The sequence below is a fragment of the Acanthochromis polyacanthus genome, chromosome 13 (genome assembly GCF_021347895.1).
Source record: "Acanthochromis polyacanthus isolate Apoly-LR-REF ecotype Palm Island chromosome 13, KAUST_Apoly_ChrSc, whole genome shotgun sequence".
Lineage (NCBI taxonomy): Eukaryota > Metazoa > Chordata > Actinopteri > Pomacentridae > Acanthochromis > Acanthochromis polyacanthus.
This window is the reverse complement of record NC_067125.1, coordinates 27,524,455-27,542,344: the sequence shown is the minus strand read 5'-3', so window position 1 is coordinate 27,542,344 and position 17,890 is coordinate 27,524,455. Positions and strand designations below refer to the sequence as shown.

The window sequence follows — 17,890 nt, the reverse complement described above, 5'->3', positions numbered from 1 at the left end:
TAAGAGGAGTGGTAATAAGAGTGGAAAATCTCAGGAAATTGGGTGAGATTTATAGGAGGCTCCACGGACCACATGAGGATGTGCTGGTTTATTGTGGGTCGATGGAAACATTCAGTACCGAACCAGAAACTGGAGATGTTTGTCCCACTGCAAGCTGACAGCTTTTAAATGCCTTGAATATTAATCAAGTTTGACTTTTTACTTTGACATCTAAAGCTGTCCGGTCACATTTCAGAACATTAAATTAGAGTTAAATGACATGGAGCTCGCATGAATCATTAACCTCACAGCCTCAGATTTGTTCAAATCCATGCTACAGAAAGTGAACAAGCTGTAATTATCTTCATTCTCGAGCTGCCAGGTTGCATAAGAGCTCAAGCTGAGTGTTTAAGTGATTTTCATGAGACTCTGTGTTCTGTTAAAACATGTTGTTGCTTTAGATTGTTTCAGTAAAATGTGAGTCTGGTCCTGTTTTAGATGCCTTTGAAGATGTAGAAAACTTTACAATTATCATTTTTCTGTTCACAAAACACTTGTTTATTGCAAAGTTTACACATTGGTGCATTTAATTATGATTCCAGATTCGTTTAGATGCAAACAAGTTTGTCCTTTATTGCTCTGTCACACATGACTGAATTCTAAATTGTATATGTAAATTTGCAATTGCAAAACTTAAAACTACGACTCAGTTAAAGCTGAACTCTTTGCAGGAGAGTTAACAGAAAGATTTGCACCTATTTATAGTAAACATAACCTTTCCACTCTTGTGCTAAGCTAAATATTTGTCAGTGTCATGGTTTTAAAAGCTAAAGTTCATTAATATCTAGTTTGTTTGGTGTAAACTCAAGTATAAACAGCATTTGAGAAATATATATATATATATATATATATATATATATATATATATATATATATATATATATATATATATGTATATATACGTTTTCAAAAAACTAAATGGTGTGGTGTATGTGGTCTAGTCACTTTTGGTTTCCAAACAAAGAAAAAGAAAGTCAAATAGACAATGTTTCATTTTTCCTCTTTTTTTCATCTCTTATTAGCAACAGATGGTAGAACAACAGACAGACATGAGGCAGAAGTCTAAAAACGAGAAAATAAAAGCCAAGAAGATAAAACAACCATTCTCTAAAAGTAGAATATTATACAAGGCCAGAATCCATCCTGGTTTAATGAAGATATCTGGACTATTTGTAGTAACCTCCTGGAGTGTCTGCTGGTTGCCTGGCAACCGCATTAGAAATCCTCCATTAAAATCGCTGTATTGTTTTTACACTTCGGTTTTTGCCCGTGTAAACAAATGAAAATGAGATAATGTGCAAATAATTGAGCTTTAGAGGTGCTGGCAGGTGGATTTTTGTTATCTTTGGACAGATCCAGTCAAGCTGTTTCCCTGTTTTTAATTTCTATGATAAACTAAGGTAGCCAGCTGCTACCTTTTAATTCGACTCTGGCAGGGAGCAAATAAGCAGAGCTGCCAAAACTGCTTTTTAAAAATGCACACTTTTATGTGGCTGAAGATACTGACTGTACTTTTGGGTGTTACAGTAGTTTAAAATGTACAAGGGTTATGTAGAAGGATATTAGGTTGATATCAGCCTAATATCCTTCTAATTAAAAGTCTATTACACTGCAGGTAAAAGCAAACCAAGAGTGAAGCTAAAAGAAGCTTATCCAAGTCATGTCATTGTCAACACAAGGGCAAAGTGAATTTCCTGAGTCATTTTTCTAAGTGATTACAGCTTAACCCTGTAGGATGTATTTACATTAATTCTTAAAGAAATGATGAGCATTAAATGAATGTGTTCCTTATCTGATTTTGGTGACTAGAGGTTCTTTCACTGTAAAAAAAAACAAAAAAAAAAACATGGACTTTGTTTGTTTTTGTGATTTATTCCTGTGTTGTCATTTTCTGTGCTTCTTGTGGCTGTTTGTCTTTATGTAGGTTTCTTTTTTATTTTGACATTGCCTTTCCTTGTGTGTTGCTTGTGTTTTTACTTCTGTTCTTTGTTCCTCCTTTTCCTCCCTTTTGATTGCCCTGATTAGTTTCACCTGTGTCTCTCCCCAATCACTTCTAAATTTTTAAATAGTCTGTCTTTGTCAGTACATCTATTTTGTTTTTTTTACCCTGTTTGCCTCCCTCATGTCAGACTTCCTGCTCACCTGCCTCTGGTATGTATGTTTAGGTTTTTTGAGCCTGTATGTCTTTATTTGTTTCTCCAGTTCATGCCATGCTTTAAGGGCTTTTGGTTCTATTTTTACCAGCTCCACTTGCCTTTGATTTATCTGGACTGTGGTTGTTTTGTGTTAAAGTTAATTAGTTTTGTTGCATTAGTATGTTGTTGGTGTCTTTATTTGGGTTTTTTACTCCCTGACCTGTGACTGAAAGGTGCTGTTCTCTGAGTGCTCTAACTCTAGATGCAACTGTACTCATCCTTGAGATAAAATTGGCTCATTCTGACTTCACTGACCGACCGTATGATGTTTCCTGTCTGCTCCAGATAGAGGTCCTTGGAAAAAAAAAACCAAATGCCCACCTGCAAGTGATCACAAAAACACCTCGTACATGGTTCTCACTGTTAATTTCACAGTGTCATGGAGAATCCTGAACTTACGAGAGTTACCGCTTGCACTTGTAGCATGTGAATGACCGTACTGTGTTGTATTCTTTAGCTGCAGAAACTATTTGAAAACTTTCTGATTTCTTTACTGACAGTTGGAAAGTTTAGTGCCACCTGTAAAGTAGCTGATGCATTCCAACAACACATTTTCTCTATGTGTGTAGCAAATATTTCACATAAATCGACTGAATAAAGATTTTTACTTTACCAGTTTAAAATAAAGCTGCAAATGCCATCTGCAGATCAGAGTAGAACACAGAAGTCTTTCTGTTATGTTGGTTTAACAGGATAGAACTTGAATCCACAAAATTATAGCAAGTGGACTGAGTTTATGTTGATTAAAAGCACACTGCATTTCTTTGTATATTAAATACTTTACATGCAAATATTACATAGGCAGTACATACAAACACATTTAAATGCTTATTTTAAAATATCAAATTAGAACAAAAATGTATGCGCATGTTTCATGGTACAAAGTTCAACACGTGAACTGTAGTCTATTTTTGCATGTTAACCTTTACATGATAAAACCTACATTTTTACCATTTATTCTGCACGTGCCCTTTTTGCCCTTTGCATTGTGTATTCAACATTACCTACCTCAGTTTGTATAAGCAGATGTTCACTTTTTTATGCAGCATAAATATTGCATGTGCTTCTTTTATGCAGTTTTTTAAAAATTTATTCCTGTAGGGAACCTTTTGCACTGTTCTTGTTTAGTCATATTTGTTACTTTAGTATGTATAACTAGATGCGAGTGATGTCTCTGTGAATGAATGTATCCGGTTAATCGCAGCGCCAGGTAGAGACGCAGATCTAAGAATCTCAATGCACTCATAACTTGCAATTGCTGCCTATAACGATAAAGCTTATGAATTTTTCAATCTCGGAAATTACATAAACTTTAATAATACCGAATCTAGATTTTTCCAAAAAAAAAAAGAAAAGTTAATCTGAGGAAAAAGTCTGCAAGGAAGTTCATGTGTAAGTGGCAGCATCTGGCTGTCCAAATTGCATGCTTCTTCTTTGTACCTTCAGTGCAGAGTGCAGCTGCCCTCACTTTTTAATGCAGAACGCGTACAACTGGGACACACTTTTTCATCACAACAGTGCTCCTTAAACTTTGACTGTGTTGCCCATATATCTGCTGCAGTCTGTCGTGCCAAATGAGCTGTCATATGTCTGTGCGCTCAGTGACTAAAGCCTTTTTTATACATGTGACGCTGTGACGTCGGTGATGCATCTTCCACTGTGCAGAGGATTGTGGGTAAGAATGTCCAGAAAAGCAAGCTGGCTTATATACCGCAAAATGCAACCGGATGCAGCAGGACATCCAGGTATTTTTACTATATTGCATTTCACATACAGTGTACTGGGACAGAATAAATATTTTGTTGGTGTATTATATTGTATGGTTATGTGATTATTGCAACGCGTGTTAAGTTTGTTTCTGGTTCGTGACCTCTACTTCTTCAACCATACATAACTACACCAACCCTGACTTTTTCTTACTGAATAGCCTTTTTTGTGTAGGAAGGTTCTATGTATCTAAGTGTATCTAAGTCGATGCAGTCAGATTTTCTTTGCACTGTGGTTTGTTTTTCTGTCCTCAAGAATTCTCTTTCACATTTTTCCTTGACCTTGTCACATTTTCCATCTAGCTTAATGGACGTGTTTAAGAAAAGACATCTGATCGGATTTTTTTCTGACTATTTGACTGCAACCAAAGTGTGTGTTTGTGCCTAGGTCAAGGAAATTCAAGAGGTATTGTGTTCACAAGAATGGGACCAACCATTCCAAACATTGGTACTTTTGAAAGGATTTTGATGATCAGATTCGAACTGACAAAATTTGCTGAACAAAGTTGCTTTAAGGGAAGTGCTCTGTGAATTTTGGCTAAATTAGAACTTATTTTCATACTAAAGAAGTACACATGTTCATGTCTCATTGCACTCTGAAATGAAAGCATGAAACAAATGAAGTTAAAAACAATTTAGAAACCAAATGTATTTTAAACTTTTGACTCAAAGTAGCCACCTTTGGCAGATATAACAGCTGAACACACTGTTGACATTCTTCCACAATGGAAATCAAGTATTCTTCAGAAAGTTCTTCCCAATTCTGCTGCCGAGGTTCCTATAAATGTGTGGAACTTGTTGGTTGCTTTGCTTTCACTCTTCTGTCCAGTTCATCCCAAAACAGCTCCATGAGGTTTAAGTGGAGACTGTGCTGGACACTCTGTTTTCAAGCTTATCTTGTTCTTTTCTCCTAAAATAGTTCTAGCAAAGCTTGGACTGATGTTTTGGGTCATTTTCTTGTAACGTCACTGCATACAACCCTCAACACTGTTGTCCCTTTGAAAATGAATCAGAGCAGACCGGCTCTTTGGTAGAATTCACACATGTAGAAATCCTGAAAGCTGGAGAAGCAGTAGTGTTCCACTAATTAAGAAGAATGTCACTTAGCCTGGAAAACTAGTCTAATAACATATAAAAAGGCCTCCGTGAAACTAAAACTACATTATTCACCACTAATGGTAGAAAATAAGAACAAGCCCTGGTTTCTTTGCAGCACTGTAGCCAGGCTGACAAAAAAATCATGGCTCTGTTCAGTATTGTTTCTTTAGCCCTCAGCAATCATGACTTTATAGGTTTCTTTCATCGTAAGATTCGAACATTTACGGAAAAATCCATCGCATACTGTTCACAGCTGTCACAGATGTGTTGTTTTTAAGGTGTCCTTAACTTGGATTGCTTCTCAGTAGTAGTACTGATCTTTGAGTTTACATCAATGGTTGCTTCATCTACAATGTGTCCGTTTGACCCATCAGAGCTGGACTGCTACAGGATGTTTCTCCTTTAATTAACACTTCTTTATTTGATCTGATCAATCTATCTTTATTAATAGGCTATGAACTGCAGCCTTTTAAAGTTTGCTATAGTTAAATCTCTACCCTTGATCAATGTCTTTTAGCCAACTTTAGACCTTTCTCTTATTTATATAATCCTTTTAAGAAGTAGTTGTAAATTAATTATGTGACCATTTGCATGGAAATGGTTTGTTTGAAGAGTTTCAGTCAGGATTTATGCATCATCACATAGAACCAGCACTGATGAAAGCACTTAATGATCTTCTTGTAGCCTCAGACAGTGGACTGGTTTCTGCACTTGTCCTGCTGGATCTCAGTGATGTATTTGACACAGTTGGTTGCAAGATTTTAATACAGAGACTGGAACAAGTCATTGAGATTGAAAAAAAATGCCTTAGACTGGCTTCAGTCTTACTTATCAGAGAAATTCAAGTTTGTTCATGTAAATGATGATTCTTACACCTACACCAGAGTTAGCTATGTAGTAGCACAGGGTTCTGTGTCAACTACTTTTTGCCTTATACAGTCTCCTCTTAGGCAGCATTATTAGCAAAACTTTTATCACTATGCAGATGACACCCAGCTGTATTTGTGTATTAAGCTCAATGCAACAAACCCTTTCTTATGAACAAAATGACCTGTTATTTTCATCATCTAAATTCAGACAAACCTGAAGTCATTGCATTTGGCCCTAAACACCTCAGAAATCACACAGTTAATCCATATTACTGTGATTAACCGTGGAGGCATTTTGACCACGATATGTGTTTTAGATCACACATTAAAAACATCTCAAGGATGACCTCCTTTCATCTGAGCAATACTGTCAAAATTAGGAACAGTCTGTCTCAGAGGGATTTACTTGTCAATGCATTTCTTACATCTAGACTTGAGTATTGTAACTCTCTATTATCAAAATGCACCAATAACACAGAAAAACCTTAATTTTATCCATAATGCTACAACTAGAGTTATCCCAGAAACTAGCAAGAGAGATCTTTATCCGCATCTTTTCATTAGCTCCCTGTAAAATCAAAAATAGAATCTTAAATCTTTTTCCTAGCATACGACACATTGACCAAGCGCCATCATTTCTGGAAGACCGTATTTTACCAGTATGTTCCAATTGATCACTTCTGTCAGAATACAGGACCACAAAGTTTTTAAAAGGCAGATCCTTCTGCTGTCAGGTTTCTCTCCTGAGGAATTTGATTTTATGAGGCAGACACCATCGCTACTTTTAAGATTAAACCTGAAAGTTTCTTTCCTGATAAAGCTTATAGTTATAGCTGGCTCGAGTGATCCCTTAGTTATGCTGCTTTAGGACAAGGCTGCTCAGGGAATTCCCATGACGCCCTGAGCACCTCCAGTCCCATCTCCTTTCATTTATATGACACTATCGCAGTTCACTAACTTTGTGTCTTCTCTATTCTAATCTTTCTTTTGTCTTCTCTGCAGGTGTTTCTGGTATGTGGTTACTGGTGTGTTCATCGTTACCAATGTTTATTGCTCTCTTATGCATTATTTTTTGTTTTGTTTTCTTCGTCCCCTTAAACCTCACCCCAACAAGTCAAGCCCTCCCTGAGTCTGGATCTGTCGGACATTTCTTTTATTTTAAAGAGAGGTTTTTTTTTTTTTTTGCTGCTGATCAATGAGAGTTGTTTAGAATTGCTGTGTTTCTCTCTTTAATATATTACTGTAAGGTCTTTAGTTACTAAGTGCTGTACCCTGAGATGATTCATGTTGGAATTTGGAGCTTTATAAATAAGAATGCATTAAAAGGCTCTTTGAAGAGCAAAACTTCAGTCAGTTGGTTCAATCTTGAGTCACTTGGTTCATGGTTGACGTCTGCTGTCCAGAAATAAACAAGAGTGTGACTTTTGATGTTGTGGGCACAATCCTTGGTTTCTCTTTGGAATTTGAAGTCCAGAACAGAGAAGAAAGACTAGGAGCTCCGGCGGAAACACAGCAAAAAGCTCGCATAGATTGTCGTTTTCTGACGTTTTGAGGTTGTGAGTTCGAGCCTCAGCATGCTCATATTGTCCTAAGGGAGGACTACAAAGCTTGAAAAAAAAGAAATCTCACTGTGTCTTTGCCAGTAGCTCGAAGTGTAAGAAGTTGAGTTTTGAGTTTAGCGTTTGATCCCCAGGCATTCCAATAAATGTTAAAGTCGAAATGCACAAAGTGAAGACTGAAAAGCATCCAGGAAGCAGGTTAGAAGTGTGACCTTATAGGTCATTGTGATAGACAACAGCTTGGGGTCTCAGAGTCTGTGCATTTGGTTTTCTATGAGGCTCAGTGAATATGACTTCCAACACAGAGGGTAAAGACAGAAAACTATGAAAGCAGCTCAAATGTTGTGGCCCAATAGTTGAGGCCTGCTTGAGGCTTCAGAGGCTTTGGGTCTCAATCTTATGAGAATCTAAAACTTTTGAAGTCTAATACCCAAAGCAAAGACTGAAAACTGCCCCAAAGATGTTCAGATGGTTGACCCAATAGATCAGGATGATACAGACCTACTTTGGGTTTCTGAGGATGTGTGTTTGAATATCACGAGAGTCTGTCGCTTTTGAAGTCTAACACCCAAAGTAAAGACTGATAAGTATCCAGACAGCAGTTCTAATAGTAGACCAGGGTGATAGAGAAGTGCTTGGGGTCTTAGAGACTGTGGGTTTGAATCAGATGAGAGTCTGTAACCTTTGAAGTCTAACACCCAAAGCAAGAAGCTCCCAGTGCGCTGGTAGGTGAGGTGGGTTAATTTGTGGCCATTTAAGGCTGGCTCTGGGGTGCCTGGTTCAAATCCTGCGTGTTGCCAGAACCTGCAGTGTCCAAACAACCCCCCACTGCACAAGCCTGTTGCTGTAAAGAGGAAGAAAGAGGGTTTGTCAGTCAGAGAACTATGGGTAGCTGAGCCTTCATTGAAAGATTGATTTAATAGTAAGGTGTGGATCTGGTTTGGAGAGAGGTTTGTTTTTGGTTATGACATGACCATCACAAGGTCAAAGCAACGCATCCGAGTCACATATTCCCTGTGATGGCAGTTTGTCTCTTTCTGTTTGTGGTTGCTGTAATGTATGCTGATTGCAGAGCCTATAGAAAACAAAGCAGCTGCCTCTGATAAGCTGTTTATTGTAATCTCTGCCAGGTTTAAAAAAAAACAAACTTGCATGAAGACTTCCAGATGCAGACTGTGGATCCAAACCGCTTACATGAGGTGGAAAATATGTAGGTTTTTGTGAGGTTTTGCAGGGTAGCGAAAGGAATGACAGTGCAGCCAGCCTCAATGTAAACGAGTGTGACTGGGTGAAGCTAGTTAGCTGAATGTCACATTATATTACACGTCACTTTTGTGCAAGTAAATGAAAAACAGACACATAGAATATCAAATATGTATGAAATATAATGAGCTACTGTTGAACTACTACTACGACTACAGCAACACTTTTGCATGGTGAGACACCTGAATGGCGATTTTAATCAGAAGAGGCACCTCTTTGAGTCCATTCTCTAAATGATTTGAGGTGTTGAACGCATCAGTTGCTATATTGAACCAAAACATTGCTTGATGAAGATAAGTTTCCCATCAGCTAATTCCCTTAAAAAGTCACACACTGGTCCTAAACTTGCATCGATATTCAAATCAACCAGGGACATGAGTTTCCACGCAAGCAGAATTTAAATTAACCTTTGTTTTTTTTTAAATAAAAAAAAAAAACACACCATGAAAATTCCTCTCTGATCTTACACTGCAGCTCCATGAATTTAACTAATGCATGTTGACAACAGAAAAAGCTGGTGTTGCTTGAATTTCTGCAAAAGTGTGACTGACATCTAGTGGAGGACATGGATCAAGACAACTCTAGAGTGGAATACGACGCTTGATGTATTTTGATTTAGGAAATAATCGCCCAGAATTTCAATTACTTAATGTATCTAAAATCTAATTTGGTAAATGAAAACCGCATCTGTCTGTAAAATCATACAGACGGATATTTTAAGACAAGTTTTGTTTATTCAATTATCAAATGGTAATATCATTTTAGTAGGAAATGCAACAAATAAAGCGAAATACTGGGACTGAAATGTAAACGGTTGATATTGCGTGTATACAGATGATACACTGCACATGCTAAGGTGATGTTTTCGAGCATACGTTAGTCACAGCGTTGAGCGCTTTGATTACCTGCTATTATCAACACCCTCTCAGAGTGAAGCATTGCCAGAGACTGTAACTTGACCTTGGCTCTTAATGGCTATGTGACAATAGTGCCCCTTCCCACTGGCCTGTCTGCCCCTCTGTTGTGTCTATTTATAATGTCCAGACACAGTGCAGAGGTTACTCAGAGGTGCCAGAGAACACAAGGCAGCAGAGGAACAAAGGGTGAGAAATTTTCCTCTATTGTGCTTGTTTTCCCCCTTTCTACTAAAGCTTGCGCTTGTTTTTTGCTTTCAAAAAGTCCTTTGTTAACCTGGAAATGTAATTCTACTCATTATTTGTGCATTTAAAATATAGGTGTATGTACATTAACAGTATCTTCCTTGGAAGTAGCTTCTATGTGGAGTATAATGACAAAAATTGCACTCTAACAGGATTTTCTGGCTTGGATTGTTCACAGATGATCACATCCCTGTGTTCATAAGGCACAATGGTAAGTGCATTTGCTTCCACTGTAAGAAACAATCTGATTAACACATTAGTAATGATAGGTTTGAAAAACTTGGCTGGAAATGTTGCCTATCACTGCTTTTTGTGTTGTGTTGTTTCTCTCTGAAGGTGAAGACAAATAAGAGGCCAGTGGGTCATCATGACCACTGTGACAAGTGTTACAACGTCCACTGTCAGGTCCCAGTGCAGTCCTCTGTGTCGTGCATGGTTATCAAGTGTCGTAAAAACTGCGGTGCCACCCTCCATATGTGCAAACAAGAGGAGCACCAGCTTCTCTGCCCGAATGAGACGGTCCCTTGCATTAACGTTAACAATGGCTGTCCCCTCACAATGCTGCGCCACAGGTTGGCCAAACACCTAGAGGTCTGTCCGGCCAGCGTGGTCTGCTGCTCTCAGGAGTGGAACCGCTGGCCTGTCGCAGAAACCGATCCGACCTTTTACAGAAATGTTTCTGAAAACCCCCTGGCAAACACAGAGCTCAACCTCGATGTTGCTTTGGCTCTCAGGGACCAGGAGCTGCTGTTTCAATCCATCAAAATGAAGAACATCTTTCCCGAACTGATGGCAGAGGAGGATCCTGGCCTTCAGAGTGTCTCTGCTGGGGTCAACGGCCCTGCAGAGGAGGCATCCTGTTCTTTAGATTGCGGTGAACTCACAGAAAATGATTGGGCGAAGACTGAAGTAAAAGAAATGAGTCAAGAGGAGAGAGACACTTTGGCGAAGAGCAGGGATGTGACGAGTATTGAAAATTACAACTCCTGGGAGAAAATATTCAACAAAGAGAAGGAGGGATGCAAGGAAACTGTCAAAAACCTGAATAAGGGGGAGAAAGAAAAAGAGCAAGAATCATCAAACAGTCAGGGAGAGACAAGAGACTCACACCAGGGTGAAAAAAGTGCTGCTGCTGCCAGAAGCACGGATGGTGCAACCGGCCTTGCTCCGTGGCAAGACGGGGTACTTGAAAGGTTAGGCAAAGAAGTCAACATTTCAGAGTATAATATGTACCTGGTGCACAACGGGGCCATGTTGATTAACTTTGGCCAACTTGCTGCTTGCACACCGAGAGAAAGGGATTTTGTATATGGGAATCTGGAGCCCATCGAGGTGAAGACAATCCGCTCATTTAATGTTCCAACGAGCTACCGAGCAAAGCGCTGTCACCTTAAAGACCCCGCACAGAGGGCCAAGACCACACACAAGAGTGTTGACACTGCAGATTTGGGAGTGTCAGTTGAGGATCTTCCAAAGTGTGAGGAGATTAACGCAACGCTTCTGTGCTCCCTGGAAAAGGAACTGAAGGGACATTTAATCTCAGAGAGCACATCGACAGATGGTCTTTATGTGGATGTAGGGACACAAACGTACAGCTTTTCATCTGCACCGTTCAAAACAAATGCATCCCTTGCAGAGGTCATCGCAGATAAACCCCATGGCGTTTATATGCACGTTGAGTCGGAGTCAGTCACCAGGAGGCACAATAAAACCAGTTCAGCCTTCACCTACATCTGTGGCCACTTCTTTCGGCGCAACGAATACCGCCATCATTTCAGGAATGTGCACTGTGACATACAGGCCTCTCTAAACGGCTGGTTCCAGCAGCGCTGCCCCTTAGCGTACCTCGGCTGCACTTTCACCCAGATGAGGTTTTACCCTGCAGGTCAAAGAGCTACAATAAAATTCTGCCAAGATGTCAGCACCTTTGCTCTCCAGCCACAAGTCCCTTCTTCTCTCTGTGAAGGCGGGAAAAACTTAAGCCCTCAGAGAAATGGTATATGTAATGTGGATCCCCTCAGCAGGCTCCCTCTGGAGATCCTGCAGCATATTGCTGGTTACCTCGATGGTTTTACACTGTCTCAGCTGTCCCAGGTTTCCCATCTGATGAGAGAGGTGTGTGCTACGTTGCTGCCAGAGAGAGGGATGGTCTCCCTCAAGTGGGAGAAAAAGACATATTCCACCGGAGCAAGTTCCTGGAGATACAGAAAGAAAGCAAGTATCAACCATTGCATTTTTGAACTGCCCGTGCGACTCATTTGTCATTAATGTCTGTGCACAGATTAACAGAGGAATACTCTATTTCATTATTATATTTATTTATTTTACTTATTACTAGGCACTATTTCATCTGGTAGGCAGTGAAGGCAAAGTAAACACAAGTCCAAACTTGTGCATCAGATCCCCTTTAGTACCTGCCACCAGTCACCTAACTGTCATTGGAACATTTCAATCATTCCTGCAGCATGACAGCTGCTCCATTGTAAACACTCTCTCTAGACTCTCAATAGGCCTCACTAATAATAATACAAAGCAAATCACACCCGTGTTGGTGACAGTTTATGGATTTCTGAGTATTTTTCTGCATCTTAGTTGAAGCTCATTTGTCGTGTGTGTGTGTGTGTGTGTGTGTGTGTGTGTGTGTGTGTGTGTGTGTGTGTGTGTGTGTGTGTGTGTGTGTGTGTGTGTGTGTGTGTGTGTGTGTGTGTGTGTGTGTGTGTGTGTGATGGTGAAACTTAGCTTTCTTTCCAGATATTGGGGTCAAAACAGTTGCCTGATAATTAGATGTTTGAGCTAGAAAATCATTACAGTTGCAGGATGGTCATTTTGTTCTACTGAATGAAAACAAAACAAAAAAACTACAAAAAACGAATCAAGCAGCACAATATATACAGTATATATGACAACCGATGACATGATTTTAAAATTTTGTCTTTATTTGAAAGTGGACACTGGAGAGGCTTAGGAAAAACGGGAGTGGGGGGGTCACATGAGGCACCTGGAATCAAGCCAGGGATGCTTGGTTGTTATTAAACCACTAAGCCAGACCTTAGACCTTGTGGCTTACACCACAAGGCCATGAGGACGCCTTGCGGTCCAGGAGTTTAAACCATGCAAATACCAGCAGCTGCCTCACTTTTACAGCTTACCAAAATCCTGTTTGGAATTACGAGAACTGTGCATAAGACAGTATGTGATTCAGACTCATGACCGCTGAGCTGTGGCCATTTAAATTCATCATTCTGCTGTAGCACCATCTTTTCATGAGACGCCTCCAAAATGTGCAGGACTCCTTGAGTTACTGTAGACGAGTGCACAGCATCCATCATCATCAGCTTTAGTTGCAGGTGTTGAAGAGTTGTGGCAGCTTCCATCATTGGTCACAAATAGATAAATTTGGCAACCAGGCAGGCATAAAAGAGCAATTGAAATCTTCTGAGGGCAATCGCAAATATCAAATTTGATTAAATTAATATAGCTGGTGGAAAAAGGACAGTATGTTTAGCCAGGTTGAAAGCTTTGTCGTGACACCTAAAGCTGATTTTTGTTGCTGGTTTACATTTCCGGTGTTGTGAACTGTGAAAATGAAAGTGTAGTAGATTAGAAATCAGGTTATCTTTTGCTATTTCGCTCCATTTCCTCTTACAAATTTCAAAATTCTGTTAAGGACTTTCTGACAAACAAACAAACACATGTGCCAAGAAGATGTCTGCTGCAGCTATTAAAGGACAAACACAATATAAATGCATGTGTGTATATTTTTATACGGACTATCTCGGTATTGCAGTGATCATGGGACAAAGAGTGTGCCGATGATATCAGGGATGTGGAATGGCCTGAGGCTTTGCTGCCAACAGTCATAGTGCTACCATAACCAGGCAGATATGTGATCATTCACGGAAACGCGGAAGTTGATAAGACTGTGTGGGCAACAGCTGGGTATTTGCTCCCCAATGAGAGGCATAATTTGTATGAATTTGCTATGGATGGAAACAGAAATAACATCATGCCCCCGTGGTCTAGATTCCACGGATATCAAATATATATTTATCTCCATGACTGTATACTATAACTGCAGAGCAGTTGACGGATGCCTTGACAGCAGCCTCCTACACCTCCTTCAGCTCTGCTTTTGTGTTTTACAGGTTTGGAAATTCAGCCCTGTGTTTTCTTCCGTGGACAGATGGAGCTTCGGAGATGCTCCTTCCATGTCAGATCACCTGCAAAGCTGCTCCTTCTACCAGAGACATGAGCGCAGGGAGCCGGTGGCTTTAGCCTGCCTGGGAGAGGTCAGAGGCAAACATGGTGAACTAAAACACAAAAGATAACACTTATGTCCCAGAGCACAGCGGGTGGACTGCAGCAGGAGAAAATGCCGTGTTTAGAATCACTGACGTGAAATGTATGCAACCACAAAACTGAAAAGTGGATAAAGCCTACGCATGTAAAGCTGTTGTATAAAAAAAGATGGATTTTCAGAGCTGCTCTGTGTTGAAGCCCTGCAGATAGATAGTATATATGTGAAAACATTTACTTTGGCATAAACTGCAATTTTGATGTGATTTATTCAGTCTTGTCCTCAAATCACTTTCCTCTTGTACAGGCAAAACCCTTCAAGATGCATTTACTTATGCAGAAAATGAAATAATCTCACTGAATTTCCAGTTTTACTGATGTGTTGTTTGAGAGACGTCCTCCTCAGCTGTGATATCAGATGAACTGTGTTTGGCATACTGAGCTGAATGGTGTTGTTTGTTCCATCTCATTTCATTCTTGTGGTAAAAAAAAAAAACATCATTTGAAAGAAATAACGGCCACTGCTGCTGACAGTTTCAGCATGACAAGACTGACATCTACTGGAAAAAAGCTGAAGTACCTCATCCATCCGGAGTGACGCCACATCACACAAATATTAATTTAATATCTGAATACTGAACATGAAATCACATGTCCTGTCTGTCATATTTGATTAAACTCAGCAGTGGCTGCTTTGAGATGATGACTTGCAAGAGAAAAGTAGTAGACTGATCTGCGCCTCACTGATGTTTTACTGCATATTGGTAATAAATGTGACATGCAGTTGGATTTGTGTTTTTTGCAGCAGCACAATCAATGGAAGTAAAAGCATAATAAAAGCTAATTTTATTGACTTCATAACAGAAAAAGGTGCACATATCAAACTGTCTCCATTAACTACTGCATCTAGACGCTTCGGGGTTGCGTAGTTTGTTGATCACCTCTGCCAGCATTTTGTTGCACAGGGCGGCGTACGGATTAAGGACTATGGCCTGTTGTTTCGCAAATTCGCTTCCAAGCGCAGCTGCTTTCTCGAAATCCGCCCTGGCTTCATCATTCTGGCATGCCAATCTACGGAGAAGGCCTCTCTGCACCAGCGCCTGGCAGGCAGTTCGTCCAACGCTGCAGCTCAGAGCAACTGCTCGGTCCAGATCGTCCAGGGCTCCTGAGAGCAGAGAAGAGCACCATGAGGCACACACATGTTTGGAAAGTTGATTTTCAGTTCATGATGTTTTACATGCTCCTCAGTTTGGGCTTAAAGCCAGTCTGCTGCAATATTAATGTAGCTGAATTTGCTTTAAATGGGGCTGCACAGTGGAGTAGTGGTTAGCACTTTCGCCTTGCAGCAAGAAGATCCCCGGTTGAAAAATCCCGGCCTGGGTCTGGGATCTTTCTGCATGGAGTTTGCATGTTCTCTCTGTGCATACGTGGGTTTTCTCCGGGCACTCCGGCTTCCTCCCACAGTCCAAAAATATGCTGAGGTTAATTGATAACTCTAAATTGCCCGTAGGTGTGAATGTGAGTGTGATTGTTTGTCTGTATATGTAGCCCTGTGACAGACTGACGACCTGTCCAGGGTGTCCCCTGCCTTCGCCCGAGTCAGCTGGGATAGGCTCCAGCACCCCCCCCCACCCCACCCCCCGCGACCCTAGTGAGGATAAAGCGGTGTATAGAGAATGGATGGATGGAATTTGCTTTAAATGACTTTCCTCCCACATATAGGAACATTTAACATGAATGCAAAAGTATCAGCGATTTATGATCATAAAAACAACACTTTTAGCAATATATCTTATATGTAAAGTGCTATAGAAGGATTTTGCTGCTCTGCAGTAGTGATTCAGCTCATCCTCTGTTCCTTTTTTCTCTATTTAACGCGCATTTTCAATAGAGATGTAGGTGTTTTGAATTTACGGAGGATCTTGTTAGTCATAACGAACAGCAGGAGACACCAGGTTTCAGATGAATTTGAAAGCACCACCTACCAATTGAACTCCACTTTTAGAAACAGACAATGCAAGTGTGATTGAGACCTGTGACTGGTGTGACAGATGAATTGAGCTCAGCAGAGTGAGTGTAAAAGCACCACGGGATATTCTGATCCTCTAAAGAGGTTGCATAGCCTGAGAACTACAATTTGCAAGGAAATGTAAGCATTAAGTACAATGTGTGGCAATTTAAGCTTTGTACTTGAAAAAATAAAGGAAATCTATAAAGTTTGGAAAGACCAACATCTCATGCTGATTTCTTTAGAGGCGAATGCAAAGAAGCACACAAAGGATTCTTAAGTGACTCAGATACGACTATAGACTGTATGAATGCAATGTACTTCTCTGTACTGCACTGTAGCAAAAAACACCGTACTTCATTGTCTACAAAGCAGCCATTTTTGTGACAGACAGCAGGCAAACGAACCAAACACAAGGCTAACTCAGAACGTACAGTGGTAACTCTGTCGACACAGTGCATCAGATAGACAAAGCTCTAATACTGTGTCATGCTGGCCTAAGACTTGGCAGGCTGATATGCTGGCACTCTGTGGTGTCTCTGGAAAAAGGGCTATTGTTGAATCTGTTGCACGTACCTGCTGTGTCCCCCTGCAGCCGCAGGGCCTGTGCCCGGTTGTTATAGGCTGAAGCTCGCTGAGGCAGGATCTGGATTGCCTGGCTGAACAGTTGAAGTGCAGCTTGCAAATCCCCAGCCTCTGCTGCTGAGACACCCCGCATCTCCAACTCTTTCACTTGCTTCAGCAACTCTGTGTCAAAGCCACTGTCTGGCAGAAGGAGATAAACAGGTTGAAAAAGCACTCAAACTCAATTGACAGGTACCGTGGCAAGGAAAACACAGAAATGTCACCCAGAACTCAGTGTGGATTACAATGTCATGTTTTTTTAGCCCAGGAATGGAATGTGTTCAAACAAATTCAATATGCTGTGACATGATATGTAGAGGCACATCAAGTCAGAAGCTCACGCTCACCATCATCAATTAATTCCTCCTCTTGGTTAAGGCCAGGAATGTCTCCGAAAGGGGTGTTGGGGTTGAATATAGCCTGGAGTACAGCTCTGTCATGCGCTGAAGCCATCTTACCAGTGTGTGTGTGTGAAGAAAGAGAAGAAAGATGGCAAAAAAGGAGACTCATAACACCTAAATTACAGCTGGGTGGAGAATGCTTCCTCCCCTAACTTCTGCCATTTCCACCAGCCAATCAGAGAAGGGGGTGGAAGCAGAGCTGGACTTTGAGATTCTCCTGCACTGAGCACATCTGTATTGAGTTAACTCAAAAATCCAGGCCAGTGAAGTCTGCACAGCTCTTGTTGTAATGACAGAAAGGAGACAGAGTGAAACTCCTCTCAGAGATATTCCATATGATGACAGCTGTCCAAACCTCACTGGGCTTATACTTATCGAATACTAAAGAGTATACAGTTGTTGAATACATATTTGGTTGGTTTTCTTGCTTACAAAAGTGAAAGGATTGCTTCAGATATCAGTAGTAGATGCCTATACAGAAGATAATGTGGACAGAAAACCTTAAGAAAATGCTCTATTGTATCAGAAAGGCCGAGGACCAAAACCAGTTAGCAGACAACGGGAATTTACTTTCAGTGAATGGGGCACCTGACCTCGACTCTAAAACTACTG

The 17,890-nt window shown here is 40.5% G+C and overlaps 2 protein-coding genes across 3 annotated transcripts; one reads left to right on the top strand and one right to left on the bottom strand.

Annotated features, from left to right (window-relative positions):
• The first annotated feature begins 2,161 nt into the window (after positions 1 to 2,161).
• Positions 2,162 to 14,924, top strand: LOC110955794 (F-box only protein 40). Its single transcript, XM_051958265.1, has 4 exons — positions 2,162 to 2,190; positions 6,970 to 6,978; positions 10,210 to 12,163; positions 14,095 to 14,924. The coding sequence occupies exons 1-4, from the start codon at positions 2,162 to 2,164 to the stop codon at positions 14,275 to 14,277; spliced, it is 2,175 nt and encodes a 724-aa protein (XP_051814225.1). The 3' UTR covers positions 14,278 to 14,924.
• A 150-nt stretch (positions 14,925 to 15,074) lies between these two features.
• On the bottom strand, positions 15,075 to 17,408 carry ttc36 (tetratricopeptide repeat domain 36). 2 transcript variants are annotated; one of them, XM_051957696.1, is made up of 3 exons: positions 17,225 to 17,408; positions 16,830 to 17,014; positions 15,075 to 15,410 (listed from the first exon to the last, which is right to left on the bottom strand). In XM_051957696.1, the coding sequence occupies exons 2-3, from the start codon at positions 16,969 to 16,971 to the stop codon at positions 15,139 to 15,141; spliced, it is 414 nt and encodes a 137-aa protein (XP_051813656.1). In that variant the 5' UTR covers positions 16,972 to 17,014; positions 17,225 to 17,408; the 3' UTR covers positions 15,075 to 15,138. The 2 variants fall into 2 exon arrangements, with proteins under 2 accessions (XP_051813656.1, XP_022056611.1); XM_022200919.2 differs by having other exon boundaries at positions 16,830 to 17,018; positions 17,225 to 17,406.
• Positions 17,409 to 17,890: the final 482 nt, after the last annotated feature.